At 38.5% G+C, this 12,642-nt stretch overlaps 1 protein-coding gene and 1 pseudogene across 2 annotated transcripts in view; one reads left to right on the top strand and one right to left on the bottom strand.

The window, feature by feature from the left end:
- Positions 1–4,039, top strand: part of RTN1 (reticulon 1) — a 226,029-nt gene extending 221,990 nt beyond the window's left edge. For both annotated transcript variants that reach the window (XM_049770367.1, XM_049770368.1), the window contains 4 exons: positions 1,288–1,357; positions 1,818–1,864; positions 1,949–2,007; positions 3,237–4,039. In XM_049770367.1, the coding sequence (XP_049626324.1) occupies positions 1,288–1,357; positions 1,818–1,864; positions 1,949–2,007; positions 3,237–3,279 (219 nt within the window). In that variant the 3' untranslated portion in view covers positions 3,280–4,039. The remainder of the gene's footprint in view (positions 1–1,287; positions 1,358–1,817; positions 1,865–1,948; positions 2,008–3,236) is intronic.
- A 2,873-nt stretch (positions 4,040–6,912) lies between these two features.
- Positions 6,913–7,152, bottom strand: LOC126004120 (reactive oxygen species modulator 1-like; annotated as a pseudogene).
- Between the last annotated feature and the right edge of the window lie 5,490 nt (positions 7,153–12,642).

The following is a 12,642-nucleotide window of genomic DNA, read 5'->3' as shown; positions in this document are numbered from 1 at the left end:
TTTGATTGCAAACTGTGGATTGGCTCAGAATTGGCAAGATTTTATCTCTAAAGCGTCACAAATATTTTAAATTCTGGGATTACACAGTATTTGGAAGGCATTATATTTTAGCGCTATAGTAAAACATCCAGTAGAAATCCATAAATGAATGACTGATGGAATGCCAATAAAACACTATTTATGAAGAGTGAAAATTGAATTTCATTCTTGCATATCATGAAATGAAATTCTTATTTGGATTTTATAGAACTATTTATTACTTTTATTTTTTAGCTTTTTTATGCTTGCTGAGCTGTGCACCATGCCCACCATGGGATTAGCAAGGTCTCTCCACAATGGTCCCAATTTCTGTGACCATTTAAAAACAAAATTGAGGGGCTGGAGAGATAGCACAGCAGTGTTTGCCTTGCAAGCAGCCGATCCAGGACCTAAGGTGGTTGGTTCGAATTCCGGCGTCCCATATGGTTCCCCGTGCCTGCCAAGAGCTATTTCTGAGCAGATAGCCAAGAGTAACCCCTGAGTACTGCCGGGTGTGCCCCAAAAACCAAAAGCCAAAAAAAAAAAAACCAAAATTGATCTGAACAATGGGTGCTTACAAAGGAGGCCTAGGACCAGTGTGGTGACCTCTGCCCTAGGTTGTTTTTTTTTGGGGGGGGGTCAGTGCACCACACCCAGTGACACTTAGGTCTTACTCCTGGCTATGCACTCAGAAATCACTCATGGCTTGGGGGACCATATGGGACACTGGGGGATGGAACCGTGGTCCGTCCTAGGTTAGTGCATGCAAGGCAAACAAGTGCAATGGCAAGGCAAACAATGCAAGTGACACAAAGCTTGTGCCACTGCTCTGGCCCCTGCCCTAGGTTTTTATTTCTTTGATTCTCTCAACTCTTATAACAAAAAGGTCCTAAGGTTCCTCAGAGAAGTCGAGCTGGTCCTCTTTCGTCCTTCTGTGAAGACCTTTACATAGGCTTACATTTTCTATCAGACCATTGGTTTATGTTGACTATCATTCTAATCTAAGAGAAAAACTGAGTAGGGCTGGAGCGATAGCACAGTGGGTAGGGCACTCGGCCAATCCGCAACAGACCCAGGTTTGATCCCCAGTGTCCCATATGGTCTCCTGAGCCTGCCAGAAGTTATTTCTGAGCAAAGCCAGGAGTAACCTCTGAGTCCACTGAGTGTAGCCCCAAAACCAAAAAGAAAAAAGAGGAAAAAAACTGAGTAAATGAGGCATTTCTCTAGTCTTAGAAAAGCACTAATAAAAGTGACCATTTCATTCTCCAGTTTGCTGTCCTGATGTGGCTTCTGACCTATGTGGGCGCACTCTTCAACGGCCTCACCCTCTTGCTCATGGGTAAGAAAAAGCAACCGAGCAGGTCAGGGCTTCCCCCAGACCTTCTGTGAACATCCAACTTCCTAGGCTGGTGGTTTGTTTGGGTGGTTTCTCAGGAACAAATACAAGTGCAGAACATTTCCCTGACCATTACAGTGCAATAAAGAAGATAGTATCTATAATATCAATAGCCTGTCTGGCTGAGGATTTTGTATTCCTTCTACCACAGCTGGTTTGTATTCCTAAGGTGTATCTGCAACAGCAGTTATAGATGGAAAAGCATTTTGGTCTCAGAAGGTCGGTCCACCATCTTCCCTCATTCTTGAAACATCTGGAAAGGCTCCCTATATGGTCCCTGTGATTGGATTATTTATAAGCTTGACATTAATAATAATATAATAATATGTAACTAAGAAATGTTTCAATGAATTTATTATTATGCTCAGAATTTTAACGCTCTGTTTTTTTTTTTTTGGTCCAGCTGTGGTTTCAATGTTTACTCTACCTGTTGTGTATGTTAAACATCAGGTAAGTTCTATGTGATGTCAGACATGTACATTAAATTTTGATCTTGTATTCTCTGGTTGTGCTCAGGCTTCTTTGTCTTCACAGGCACAGATTGACCAATACCTGGGACTTGTGAGGACTCACATAAATGCTGTTGTGGAAAAGTAAGTGACCTAGAGCAATTCCTAGAATGGAGAGATGTCTTAGCAGGCATTCGAGTGGGTTAAACAGGGATGATAGGGGGTTATTAAAATAATAGGTTAAATTGTAATCAATTGTTTATTATGTGATGGAAAGTTATATAGTTCTCATATATTATTTCAGAAAGTAAAGATTCACATTTTAAGAACAAAATGAATTGGAAGAAAAAAATCAGTTGGAAAATCAACTGATTATAAAGTCTAACTTAAACAAATGAGTTAATACAAATTTTTTTTTGTTTTTTTTTGGGTCACACCTGGCAGCACTCAGGGGTTACTCCTGGCTCTAGGCTAAGAAATTTTTCCTAGCAGGCTTGGGGGAACATATGGGATGCTAGGATTCGAACCACTGTCCTTCTGCATGCAAGACAAACGTCCTATCTCCATGCTATCTCTCCGGCTCCAATAAAAAAAAATTTAATCTTTTAAATCATTGTTTTTAACCACTTGTACTTATCATCCTGTATCAATCATGAACAGGGAGTTGATAACCTTTATCTTAAATAATAAATAGCACTATTTTAACAGATGTAACATTGATTACAAGATAAAATTTTTATATGTACATTGTTAAAATCCTCTGCATTTTAAAAATTCTTTTTAAAATCAAATTTTTTTTAATATTTAAAAGTTAGGACTTTGTGCTTGTTTACTAATACCATTACTATTTAAACCTGAGTCATGGCCATAGAGATAGTACATGAGGAAGGCCAACTTGGGTTTGATCCCACCCACCTCCTATAGTTCCCCAAACACAAGGAGTGATCCCTGAAAGAGAAATTAAAAGTAGGCCATGAATACCTCTGGACGTGATGCCAAAAAACCCCACCCTCCCATCTTGACAGGCATCATGTAAGTTTGATTATTGATATTTGGATCTCTCGGTGCCAGTGTTTTGGGTCTGTGGCTTGGATATTTCATAAAACGACTCCTTCACAACACTGATGTTCCCCATCATCTGTTCCCCATTGCTTCCTGTCTATTCTCTCTTCTCCTCTCACTTTCTTTCATTTTCTGTCCTTCTTTCTATACTGTGGGACCAACGGTGATGTCGGCATCCCCTCTTTCAAACACTGCAAACCATCTTTCTAGATGCCATTGCATTACCTTATCCTTCTACAAACCACATAGAAGTGTATCACCCAGTGTCTATCCTTCTGAAAATTACTGCCTTGTGCAATTGTCTTTTTTAGGATTCAGGCTAAGATCCCAGGAGCCAAAAGGCATGCTGAGTGAACAGAACCTCACCAGGGACTGGACATACACAGGAATGTCTGTCGTGGTAACAGCTGTTCTTCTATGTTACTGCAAATTGATCGTTTCTTCCCCCGCCCCAGTACCATAATCTTAGAGACAACCGTTAAAACAGCTGTTTTTAGGCTGTTTCTGTACTCTTTAGGAAATTTGAGTCACTTGTGTCAAGCACTAAAGTATAGAAAAAAAGTGTATTAGATGTGGTTTTTAATTTTGTGTTGCTTAAAAAAGTGCATGATGGTGAGAGCCCAAGTTATCTTTCCTCCTTCAGTGTTCCCCTCCTCCTCCTCTCTGCAATGCTTCTGTAGCTTCTAATGTTTCCCGTGGCTAGGCCTTTCCTGCCAAGTGCACTGATGCAATAGTGAAAATCGCTTCTATGTCCTTGGGTTGCTGGTTGGATTAATCTTTAATACTAATATATAGAATTGTAGACTGATGTTTTAGTGTTTTTCCAACACACACAACATAAAAATCAAAAGAGTTGACTGTCAATATGGTAATAAGTTTTGTATAACTTAAAATAAATAAATAAAATAAATAAACCTCAAACTAACACGCATTACTTTTGTTGTGTGGGACTGATGGGCTGATTTACATGTATGGTAATTACAAAGTACCAGCATGTTGACTTTATTACAATTTGTATTATTTACGCTGTAGTTCCTAATGAATTTAATTATGGACTCGATATTTGCACTTATGTACTTGATACTGAATGCATAAATAAATGTTACTAAATGTATACACATCTCCTTCTCTTCTTTGGTCTTACTAGAAAATACTACAGTTCTGTGACACTCACTATCCAGAAGGCTTGCTGGTAAGGTGAAGAACAAGTGCTCCCTTTACTCCAGTCTAGAAGAACCCCAACCGGTCATATGGCTCTTTAAAGCTATAATAGACATGAGTCTGAAGCCATAGTAGAGTACAGCAGAGTGACTAAAGTTGTTTCCTAAGGTTGTCCTAACAAAGTACTGTTAAGGTCCGGAGTCAAAGAACAAAACCACAGACTGGAGTGAAGCTAAACAAAACTTTAATCTACCAACAGCTCCAAACTGATGGGACAGGGTTGTCTCTCATAGGAGACAAACCTCACCCAAGGTCATGAATTGGATTATATAGGGAGGGGAATATAGGTAGGTTCTAGCTTTTTGATGATCTTTAAAATGATTGGCTATTGTCTAGGGGAACTTTCCTACTGTTCCTTGATAGGCTATCTGGTATGGCCAGATAGTCTGGGGCGGTGTTGATGGAAATAGGCTTAAGGAAACCTAGCATGAAGCTTACACCATGTGGTACTTACAAGATGGCGTCCCTCCTTGTTCAGAACCTAAGAAGTAGCCTGACGTGTGGCCTTTACAAAATGGCATCCCTTCTTATTCAGAACCCAGGACCCCACAATACTGAAAACTAATGCCTTAAAAACCACACAGATCAGTTCTCTCACAGGTCTGAGGCTAGACTTCTGCATTCAAAGTGTAGACAGATGATGCATGTTCTCTCTGACTGTTCTAGGGGAAGCCCCTCCTTGGCTCTTCCAGATGTTGCTTGTTGCCTGCAATCCAAATCCCTCAATCCAAGTTCCCTCGTTTTGTAGCTGCCTTACTCTACACAAGAACAGCGTGCCCTGGGTGTTTCCCAGTATTTTTCTGCTATATCAACATTTCCCCTTTTCTCCATGGTGGATGATGGCCAAGCCTAATCACTTCAGTCCTATTGGATTGCATCCCTATTTCCAAATAAAATCAAACAGAAAAGCCTGCAAATGTGGGGCATCAACATAAAATTTTGAGGGAGCAGAATCGAATCCCTGAAAGCACTTTGAGTTTCAGCCTTGCCTTTACTCTCTGAAGCCTTTTCCTCTTGCCTAAGGTTATGCCCCAAGTCTCTCAAGAGGCAATAACTGCTCCGAAGGAGAACACTGTCTCCCTCATGACCATGATGGCCCAATGCCAGTCTGCAGTGCTTTGGGCTTCCAGCAATGGCTGTATTGTTTCTTAAGGGGAAGCTCAAGGATCGAAACTGCAAACTCTCTTCTGGGGTTCGAGAAGAAGGTGAGAGCCATGGAACTAAAACAGATAATACAGAAGGTTGGGAACTAGCCTTGAACACAACCAAAGTCAACCTGAGTTTGATGCCCAGCACCCAGTATGCTCCTCTCCCACTCCTTGCCAAGACTAAGACTTATTACTGTGGAGTGTAGCCGTCCTCCCACCAAAAACAAAAAAACAAAAAAACAAAAAAAAAAAAAAAAAAAAAAAAAAAACACAAAAAAAAAACCAGCCCTTTTCTGCAAAAAAAATACTGGTTTTAGATTCCAGTCTGCTTCTTGGGCATTTTATCATATATTAATAACTCAAACTTCTCATCATGACTTTTTCCTAAGTGAATTATACCACAACCTGACTTATACACCCCCTGGCCATTGAAATAGCAGCAGCAGGGAAGGGAGGGGGGGAAATTCCAAATGTTTAAAATAATTGACATTGTTTACTTATAACAGAACCATTACGTTGAATTACAGAACCTGAAAAATGACATTTTCTTCATGAGTGGAAGCATCTCTGTGGAACTTGTGCAAACAATCTGTAACTGCATGTTTTATCTTAGAAGTAAAATCAGCTTGTCTCATAATTCATAATATATTTTAACTGTTCTTAATTTAATTTAATAGTCATTCCTGGGGCCAGAGAGATAGTATAGTGGGTCTCTGAGAGCTTTCTCTGTACACAGCCAGTCCAGGCTCTCCTATGCCTACTCAGTACCCCATGTGGTCCCTGAAACCCACCAGGAGTGATTATTGAATGCAGAGCCAGAAGTATCCCCAGAGCATCATTGGGTATGGCCCCAAACCAAAATAAAATAAAATAAAAGTTCTTCCTTATATAAACACACTCAAGGAGAGATTGTATCAGGTTTCTTTTAAATGTACCAAGTAACCTCAATACTTGGAGAAAGTATTGTAGTATTAATCTTCCATACTTCCAAGCTGTCCTGAAGGAAATTTTGAGGAGAGTGGATAGAATTTAACCCTTGAAAGGTGGCTGTTCCTTGATAGTGGACCTGGTAAGGCCATATTGGATCTGAGCAGTATTAGACTTTCACCCTCCTGGAAACCCTGCCAATTCCCATCATCTAGCAGAGTAAATATGGTATTTGCTTCCAATTAATTAAAAAATACAAAATCATAGATATTTCCCCAAATCTTTGTATGTATACCATGTTATAATAGTAAACATTGAAAGCAACTCTAAAAGTTTGAATAGCAATCAATTAAAAAAACCTACAAACCATGACATGGCATAAAGAACTATGCACCCGTTGAAATGATCAAGCTGAAACCCTTATTATATAATACAGTTTATAACATAGAATTTGAAAAATATAAGCCCACATTCTGTAATATGCATGCACAAGGATACTAATATTACTAAGTAGCTAACACAGCTATAACTATCAGAGCATACAACAGACTAGTGAATGTAATTGTTTTTCCTTCAAAGGAGTTTTCTTTCTGTGGTTCTGAATTTTGTTTTCATTTCCCAAATTTTTATTATAGTACATGGTTTGGGAATGATGGGAAGAGATAGATGTTACAGGCAACCATGGCCTCCATTAGCATTGAATGCCCATCCTGATAGCCATGAATGTACCAAAGATGCCGCCACTCTGCATCATTGTTTTCCCGAAGCCACCCATCAGCTCCCAATCCCTCATTCCAATCCTCAGACAGGAAAAGGTGCTGAAGAGCATCCCAGCTGCCATGCTCATGGCACAACCCATCACAAAACCTATCTTCAACTGGTCAAAGCAACTCGGTTAGGATGATCCATAGGGTCCCAGAGCCACCGGCATCTCTTGCTAGGCCTTGGTCCCTCAGCTCTACATCTGGTTCTGAAATCTTAACCTTTCTATATTATGTCTGGTTTTTTTTTCCAGATTTATATTTTGGAATATTGCCATAAGTGTAATAGTCATCAAAACCACAACCAGGATTCGGGACATTGGTGATAGGAATGTTGCACTGGTGAAGGGGGGTGTTCTTTACGTGACTGAAAGAAACCCAAGTACAATCATATTTGTAATCAAGGTGTTTAAATAAAAATGTTAATAAAAAATAATAAACACAACCACAATAATGAGTGAAAAATAATACCAGTAAATATTGTTGCTGCCCCAGATCAGAGAAAGGCACTAAATGTACACATTTCAGGCAAAGATGTGGAGAGTGCATGAAGAAATGCACCTTTGCCTCTGAAGTTTTCATAAAGTTTCTCCCAAACTATCTCCCAATCTGTTACTGGGTGTTGCCAAGGGGTAGATCTTAGAGCTGTGGATGATTTATTAATTCTTTTAAATAATTTCAGCATGGGCTTTGTTCTTGCATTGGAACTGGCACTCCAAAACTGGAATTTTGCATCTCAAAAGTTTTTAGGCCTCAAAGAATGGCCCTATATTTCAAAGGCCTTCATGCCTTTGGACAGCTTTTGCTCAAAGAGACCATGTCTTTCCAAAGTATTACCCAAAGCACCCTTGGTCTCTGACTCTCATTGCCATTATCATTAATCTTACTTATATAATACTATTTCAGCACTTTGGTCTTTCAAATCCCTGTCTCTGGCTCAACACTTTGCTTTCTTCTTTTATTGCCAAGAAATGAGATAAGTATCAAAATCAGGGTAGGATCTCCATGTTTTAAAACAAAAACTAATTTCTGAGAAGAGGTGAAAGTTCAGAGGGCAAGAGCAGCGGGTCAGTAATCTCCTGAGTACCAACAAGAGTGAACCTCCCCAGCACCAAAATGAAAGCAACCCCTGAGCATCTCCAGGTGTAGCCACCAAAACAACACAAAAATAAAAACAAAACTCATTCTTGTAACATAGTTAAATTGCTTTATATGAATAAACATCACGTGATATTAGCAAGAAGGCAAAGTAGAAGGTAGCTGACAGTCCCATATATTCACAGAAAGAACAGCTACAAATAGATTAGTTCCACCTGAGACATCCAGAAACTAGGCAAGTGACTTCTACATGTAACAGGTATGAAAGCAAATAGCCCCACACCATCCACTCTACCACCTGCATGGTACCTGACAATAAGGGAGAGCCCCAATTTCTAGCTTCTCTGTGATGAGTTTGGAAGGGTTTGGAATATGTATCAAGTCCCCACAGGCTCAACTACTACATCACACTTAAAGCTTTTAGGACCCCACCACCACCAAAGACCATAGAAAACAATGAAATCGCTTTTAAACAGACACTAGAACTATCACTGACCTAGGGGCTCCACACAAAGAGGGCAGACCCAGCTCCTGGCCTCTTTCTAGAGGGAGTTTGACTATATAATTTCCCAGCCACTTACCTAAACTTTAGGCTTCTGCAGCTACCGTGTTGATGGACTCTGTAATTAATTCTCTGGAAACCTGACCAAACATGTGAAAGAATTTCCCACCACTTCTCCCAGATTGGTTCCACTGATGCAATGATGTCTCCAGCTTTGCTTAATAGGAGTTTGTCCACAGATAAGTCTAATCAATCCAGTGCCCCAAATTTTATTGTTGCCCCCATGGGACTTGCTCCTAAATTTTCTAGCTCTGGATAACAGGACTAAATATGCACAAGTTCCTCGGACCACTGAGAACAAAAATTTGATTTTAAGCCTACCATTCCCCAAGGCTTTTCCTCTTGCACATGATAAATTGAGAAACTAAGACATAATTTCCTAGCTTCTAACCTTTCAGGGAGCTATAATGACTATACAAGTCCCCAACTTCTTTGATCGGGCCTCAAATTAATCAGAATTTAAGAGCTGTCTCTGGACAGATATTAACACTACATGTTGAATTCAGTAGTACTCTACCACATTCAGACACATCCTCTTTCTCAGAATTTGATGTCATTACTTGTCATCCTCAGGCCTTCACCTGTCATTAAAAATAAAGACAAGAATCCAGATAAGCACAAAGTGATTGTTGGATAAAGTTTTACTAAGAATGACTGTTTTATCTGCTGCACAGAAATTAACAGAGATCAGGGAAATGAAGAAGGAAGAAAAGAAGATAAATATGTTCTAAACAAAAGGACAAGATCAATCTTCATACTGACTTTGAAGAAATGAGATACTAATTTATTCAACAGAGATAAAAAAAATAATGATCATAAAAAACTGATGTCAGGAGAGTAAAATAAAAGCAAGATGAGGATTTTAACTAAGAAGAAAAGAAATCATGAATCAATACAATAACTTTGTAACAGCAGCCTAGATAAAGTAATAAAAGGCTTATAGACAACTCAATAGAAATTATATTCAGAAGAGCAAAAACAAGATGAAAAAGAGTGAAGGCAGAAATTTATGTGACAACACCAAGCAGAGAGAAAACCATCATGGAGTCCAGAGCAGTGGCACAAGTGGTAAGGTGTCTGCCTTGCCTCCACTAACCTAGCACGGACCACAGTTCAATCCCCTGGTGTCCCATATGGTCTCCCAAGCCAGGAGTGATTTCTGAGTGCATATCCAGGAATAACCCCTGAGCATCATTGGGTGTGTCCCAAAAACAAAAAAAAAAAGAAGAGAGAGAAAGAAAGAAAAGAAAGGAGGAAGGAAGGAAGGAAGGAAGGAAGGAAGGAAGGAAGGAAGGAAGGAAGGAAGGAAGGAAGGAAGGAAAGAAGGAAGGAAGGAAAGAAGGAAGGAAGGAGTGAGGGAGAAGAAAGAAAAAGAAGAAAGAAAGAGAAAGAAAGAGAAAGAAAAAAGAAAGAAGAAAGAAAGAAAGAAAGAAAGAAAGAAAGAAAGAAAGAAAGAAAAGAAAGAAAGAAAGAAAGAAAGAAAGAAAGAAAGAAAGAAAGAAAGAAAGAAAGAAAGAAAGAAAGAAGAAAGAAAGAGAAGAAAGAGAAAGAAGAAAGGGGGAGAGAAAGAGAGAGAGAGAAAGAAAGAAGCCATGATTTTAATAAATTAACATGAATTTAGTAAGAGAAAATTGGACAAGAGGTCCAAGGATCATATGAGAGATACAGATGAGAGGAACAAAGTGAAAAAGTCCCTGAGGCAGTGGGAAGAATTGAGTTTGAAAGAGAAAACTGTTTGCTTATGTTTTCACTCCCAAATTAGCTCTGGAAATGTTCAGTCCATAGTAGATGACATTTTCTAGATATTTTTAAAGGAGAGAAAGTGAGAGAAATATATATGTTGTTTATTAAATGAAACTTTTCACTGCTCCACTGAATCATCTACAAATGAAACCTTTTTAACTAATCTTTATACTTAAAGAAATTATTAAGAAACTACTACTAAAAGCAGGTATATTGGAAAAATGCTAAAAGGAAGCATTAACCAACATCATTGCCACCTTTCTAAATGATGGTACCTCCTGAAAAAATGGCTTAAGACAATAATAAAAAGTGAAATAAAATATTTTGGCTAAATGTAGCATTGGGTATTTTAGGCCCAATTTAATTTCTTATTATTCTGTGGGTTCTCACTTGAAAAACCCTCAATTTCTATAATGGATAGTGTTATCCTAATCTACTATAAAATACTTTAGGGCAGAAATAAACTAAATTACTAATCAAAAATCAGCTTAATCAGTTCCATCTCATTATTTTCATATCACATTGCCTGTAGCATAAAAAGTAAATTCCTTAGCTTGAATTCAGGACTCTTTTAGTAAAATCAGAGCTTAAATTTCTTTATCCATATACCCCTTAATCATCAGCCATATCTCTATGATTCTGGTGTAACTTCTATCATCCAAAACACCCCTCACATAGGCCCCACTTTCTACAAATCACAGAACCACAAAGAAGTCCTGAGCCAGGATAATGGTCAGTAAAAATATGGGGAGCAAATGATGAAAAGTGGGGAACAGGTCAGAAAAATACTTCTCATGAGAAAATATTCCCTTCTGCAGACACTGTAAACTTAACCATAATTTCCTATTTTTTTTAAGCAAAGATGAATGTGCTTATACAAGATTGGTAATAGTCTTATCCTATCCTTTACTTAACATGTCCACATTCACTTCCTTTTTCATCTTTGATCAGTTTCTATCTTTGATCATATTTTTTCCTGCAGGTTCAAACACATAGCTGAGAAATCTGGTATGTGAATGCCAAGCTAAATGGATGCATTAGAGATGTCAGATTACCAAAATGTGAAAAGCAGACCTAAGATGAGCTAGAATGGACAGAAAGGCCCGAGTGACCTACAAATGATCTCAATTTATAAACTTATAAGTTTATTATAAACACTTATTATAAACATCTACATTATAAAAATCACACCACTCATACCACGACAGTTTATAATTGCCTTGGAACCCCTCGAGAAGCAACCAAACATGATTAGAATCCAAAGCTATCTTGTCTGGTAGAGGGAATTACTGACTTGCTTTTCTCCCATGCAACTTCCACACTTAATTAATTTATTCTATTTGTGTATATCCTTTTGCCCTTTGCTACTAATGTGTGTATGTGTGTGTGTGTGTATATATATATATATATATAAAACCTAGAAATTTCTTTAAAAGAGTGATTCTCTAAAATATGTCTGTTCTCTGTCTCTTATGTACTCTTGCCTCTTGCTTTAATAAATCCTTTGTCTTACTTAGAAACAATGCTACACCCCCTTGATGCCATCACTCTAGTTGTTCATGGTTACTTGGCTTTAATAAACTTGTTCGTCATTTCTATGTATTACTCTTCAGTAATTTATTAGTTTTGGGAGTATGCTCAGCCATACCTGACTGTGCTTAGGGCTTACTCCTGGCTCTGTCCAGTCGTCACTACTGACAGTGCTCAGGGCCAAGTTATTTTCAAAATGATACTATCTCTTGTCTCCATGTCATTTTTACTTGGGTAAATTATAATAGTCTTTTTGGTATGACAAAAGAGCAAGCAAATTACAGAGTGCTTTCTTGATATATATAGTTTCTATGAAAGGATAAGGACAAGGGGTGAAGTGGTCTCAGGTGCATTGGAAGTCATAAAAAAAAAAACCCAGAACTAAATATTCAAGCCAAGGTAACAACAATGGAATCAAAAGACCCAATCTTTTACCTAAGATTACAACCTTGGCCCATCAAAAAATGGGAAGAAGAAATGAACAGACACTTTGACACTTTGACACTTTGACACTTTGACAAAGAAGAAATACAGATGGCCAAAAGACACATGAAAAAGTGCTCCACATCACTAATCATCAAGGAGATGCAAATCAAAACAATGATGAGATACCACCTCACACCACAGAGAATGGCACACATCACAAAGAATGAGAATAAACAATATTGGCGGGGATGTGGAGAGAAAGGAACTCTTATCCACTGCTGGTGGGAATGCCGTCTAGTTC

The sequence above is a fragment of the Suncus etruscus genome, chromosome 3 (assembly GCF_024139225.1).
Source record: "Suncus etruscus isolate mSunEtr1 chromosome 3, mSunEtr1.pri.cur, whole genome shotgun sequence".
Taxonomy (NCBI): Eukaryota; Metazoa; Chordata; class Mammalia; order Eulipotyphla; family Soricidae; genus Suncus; species Suncus etruscus.
Note: the sequence above shows the minus strand (reverse complement) of the source record. Positions and strands in the feature narration are given on the sequence as shown.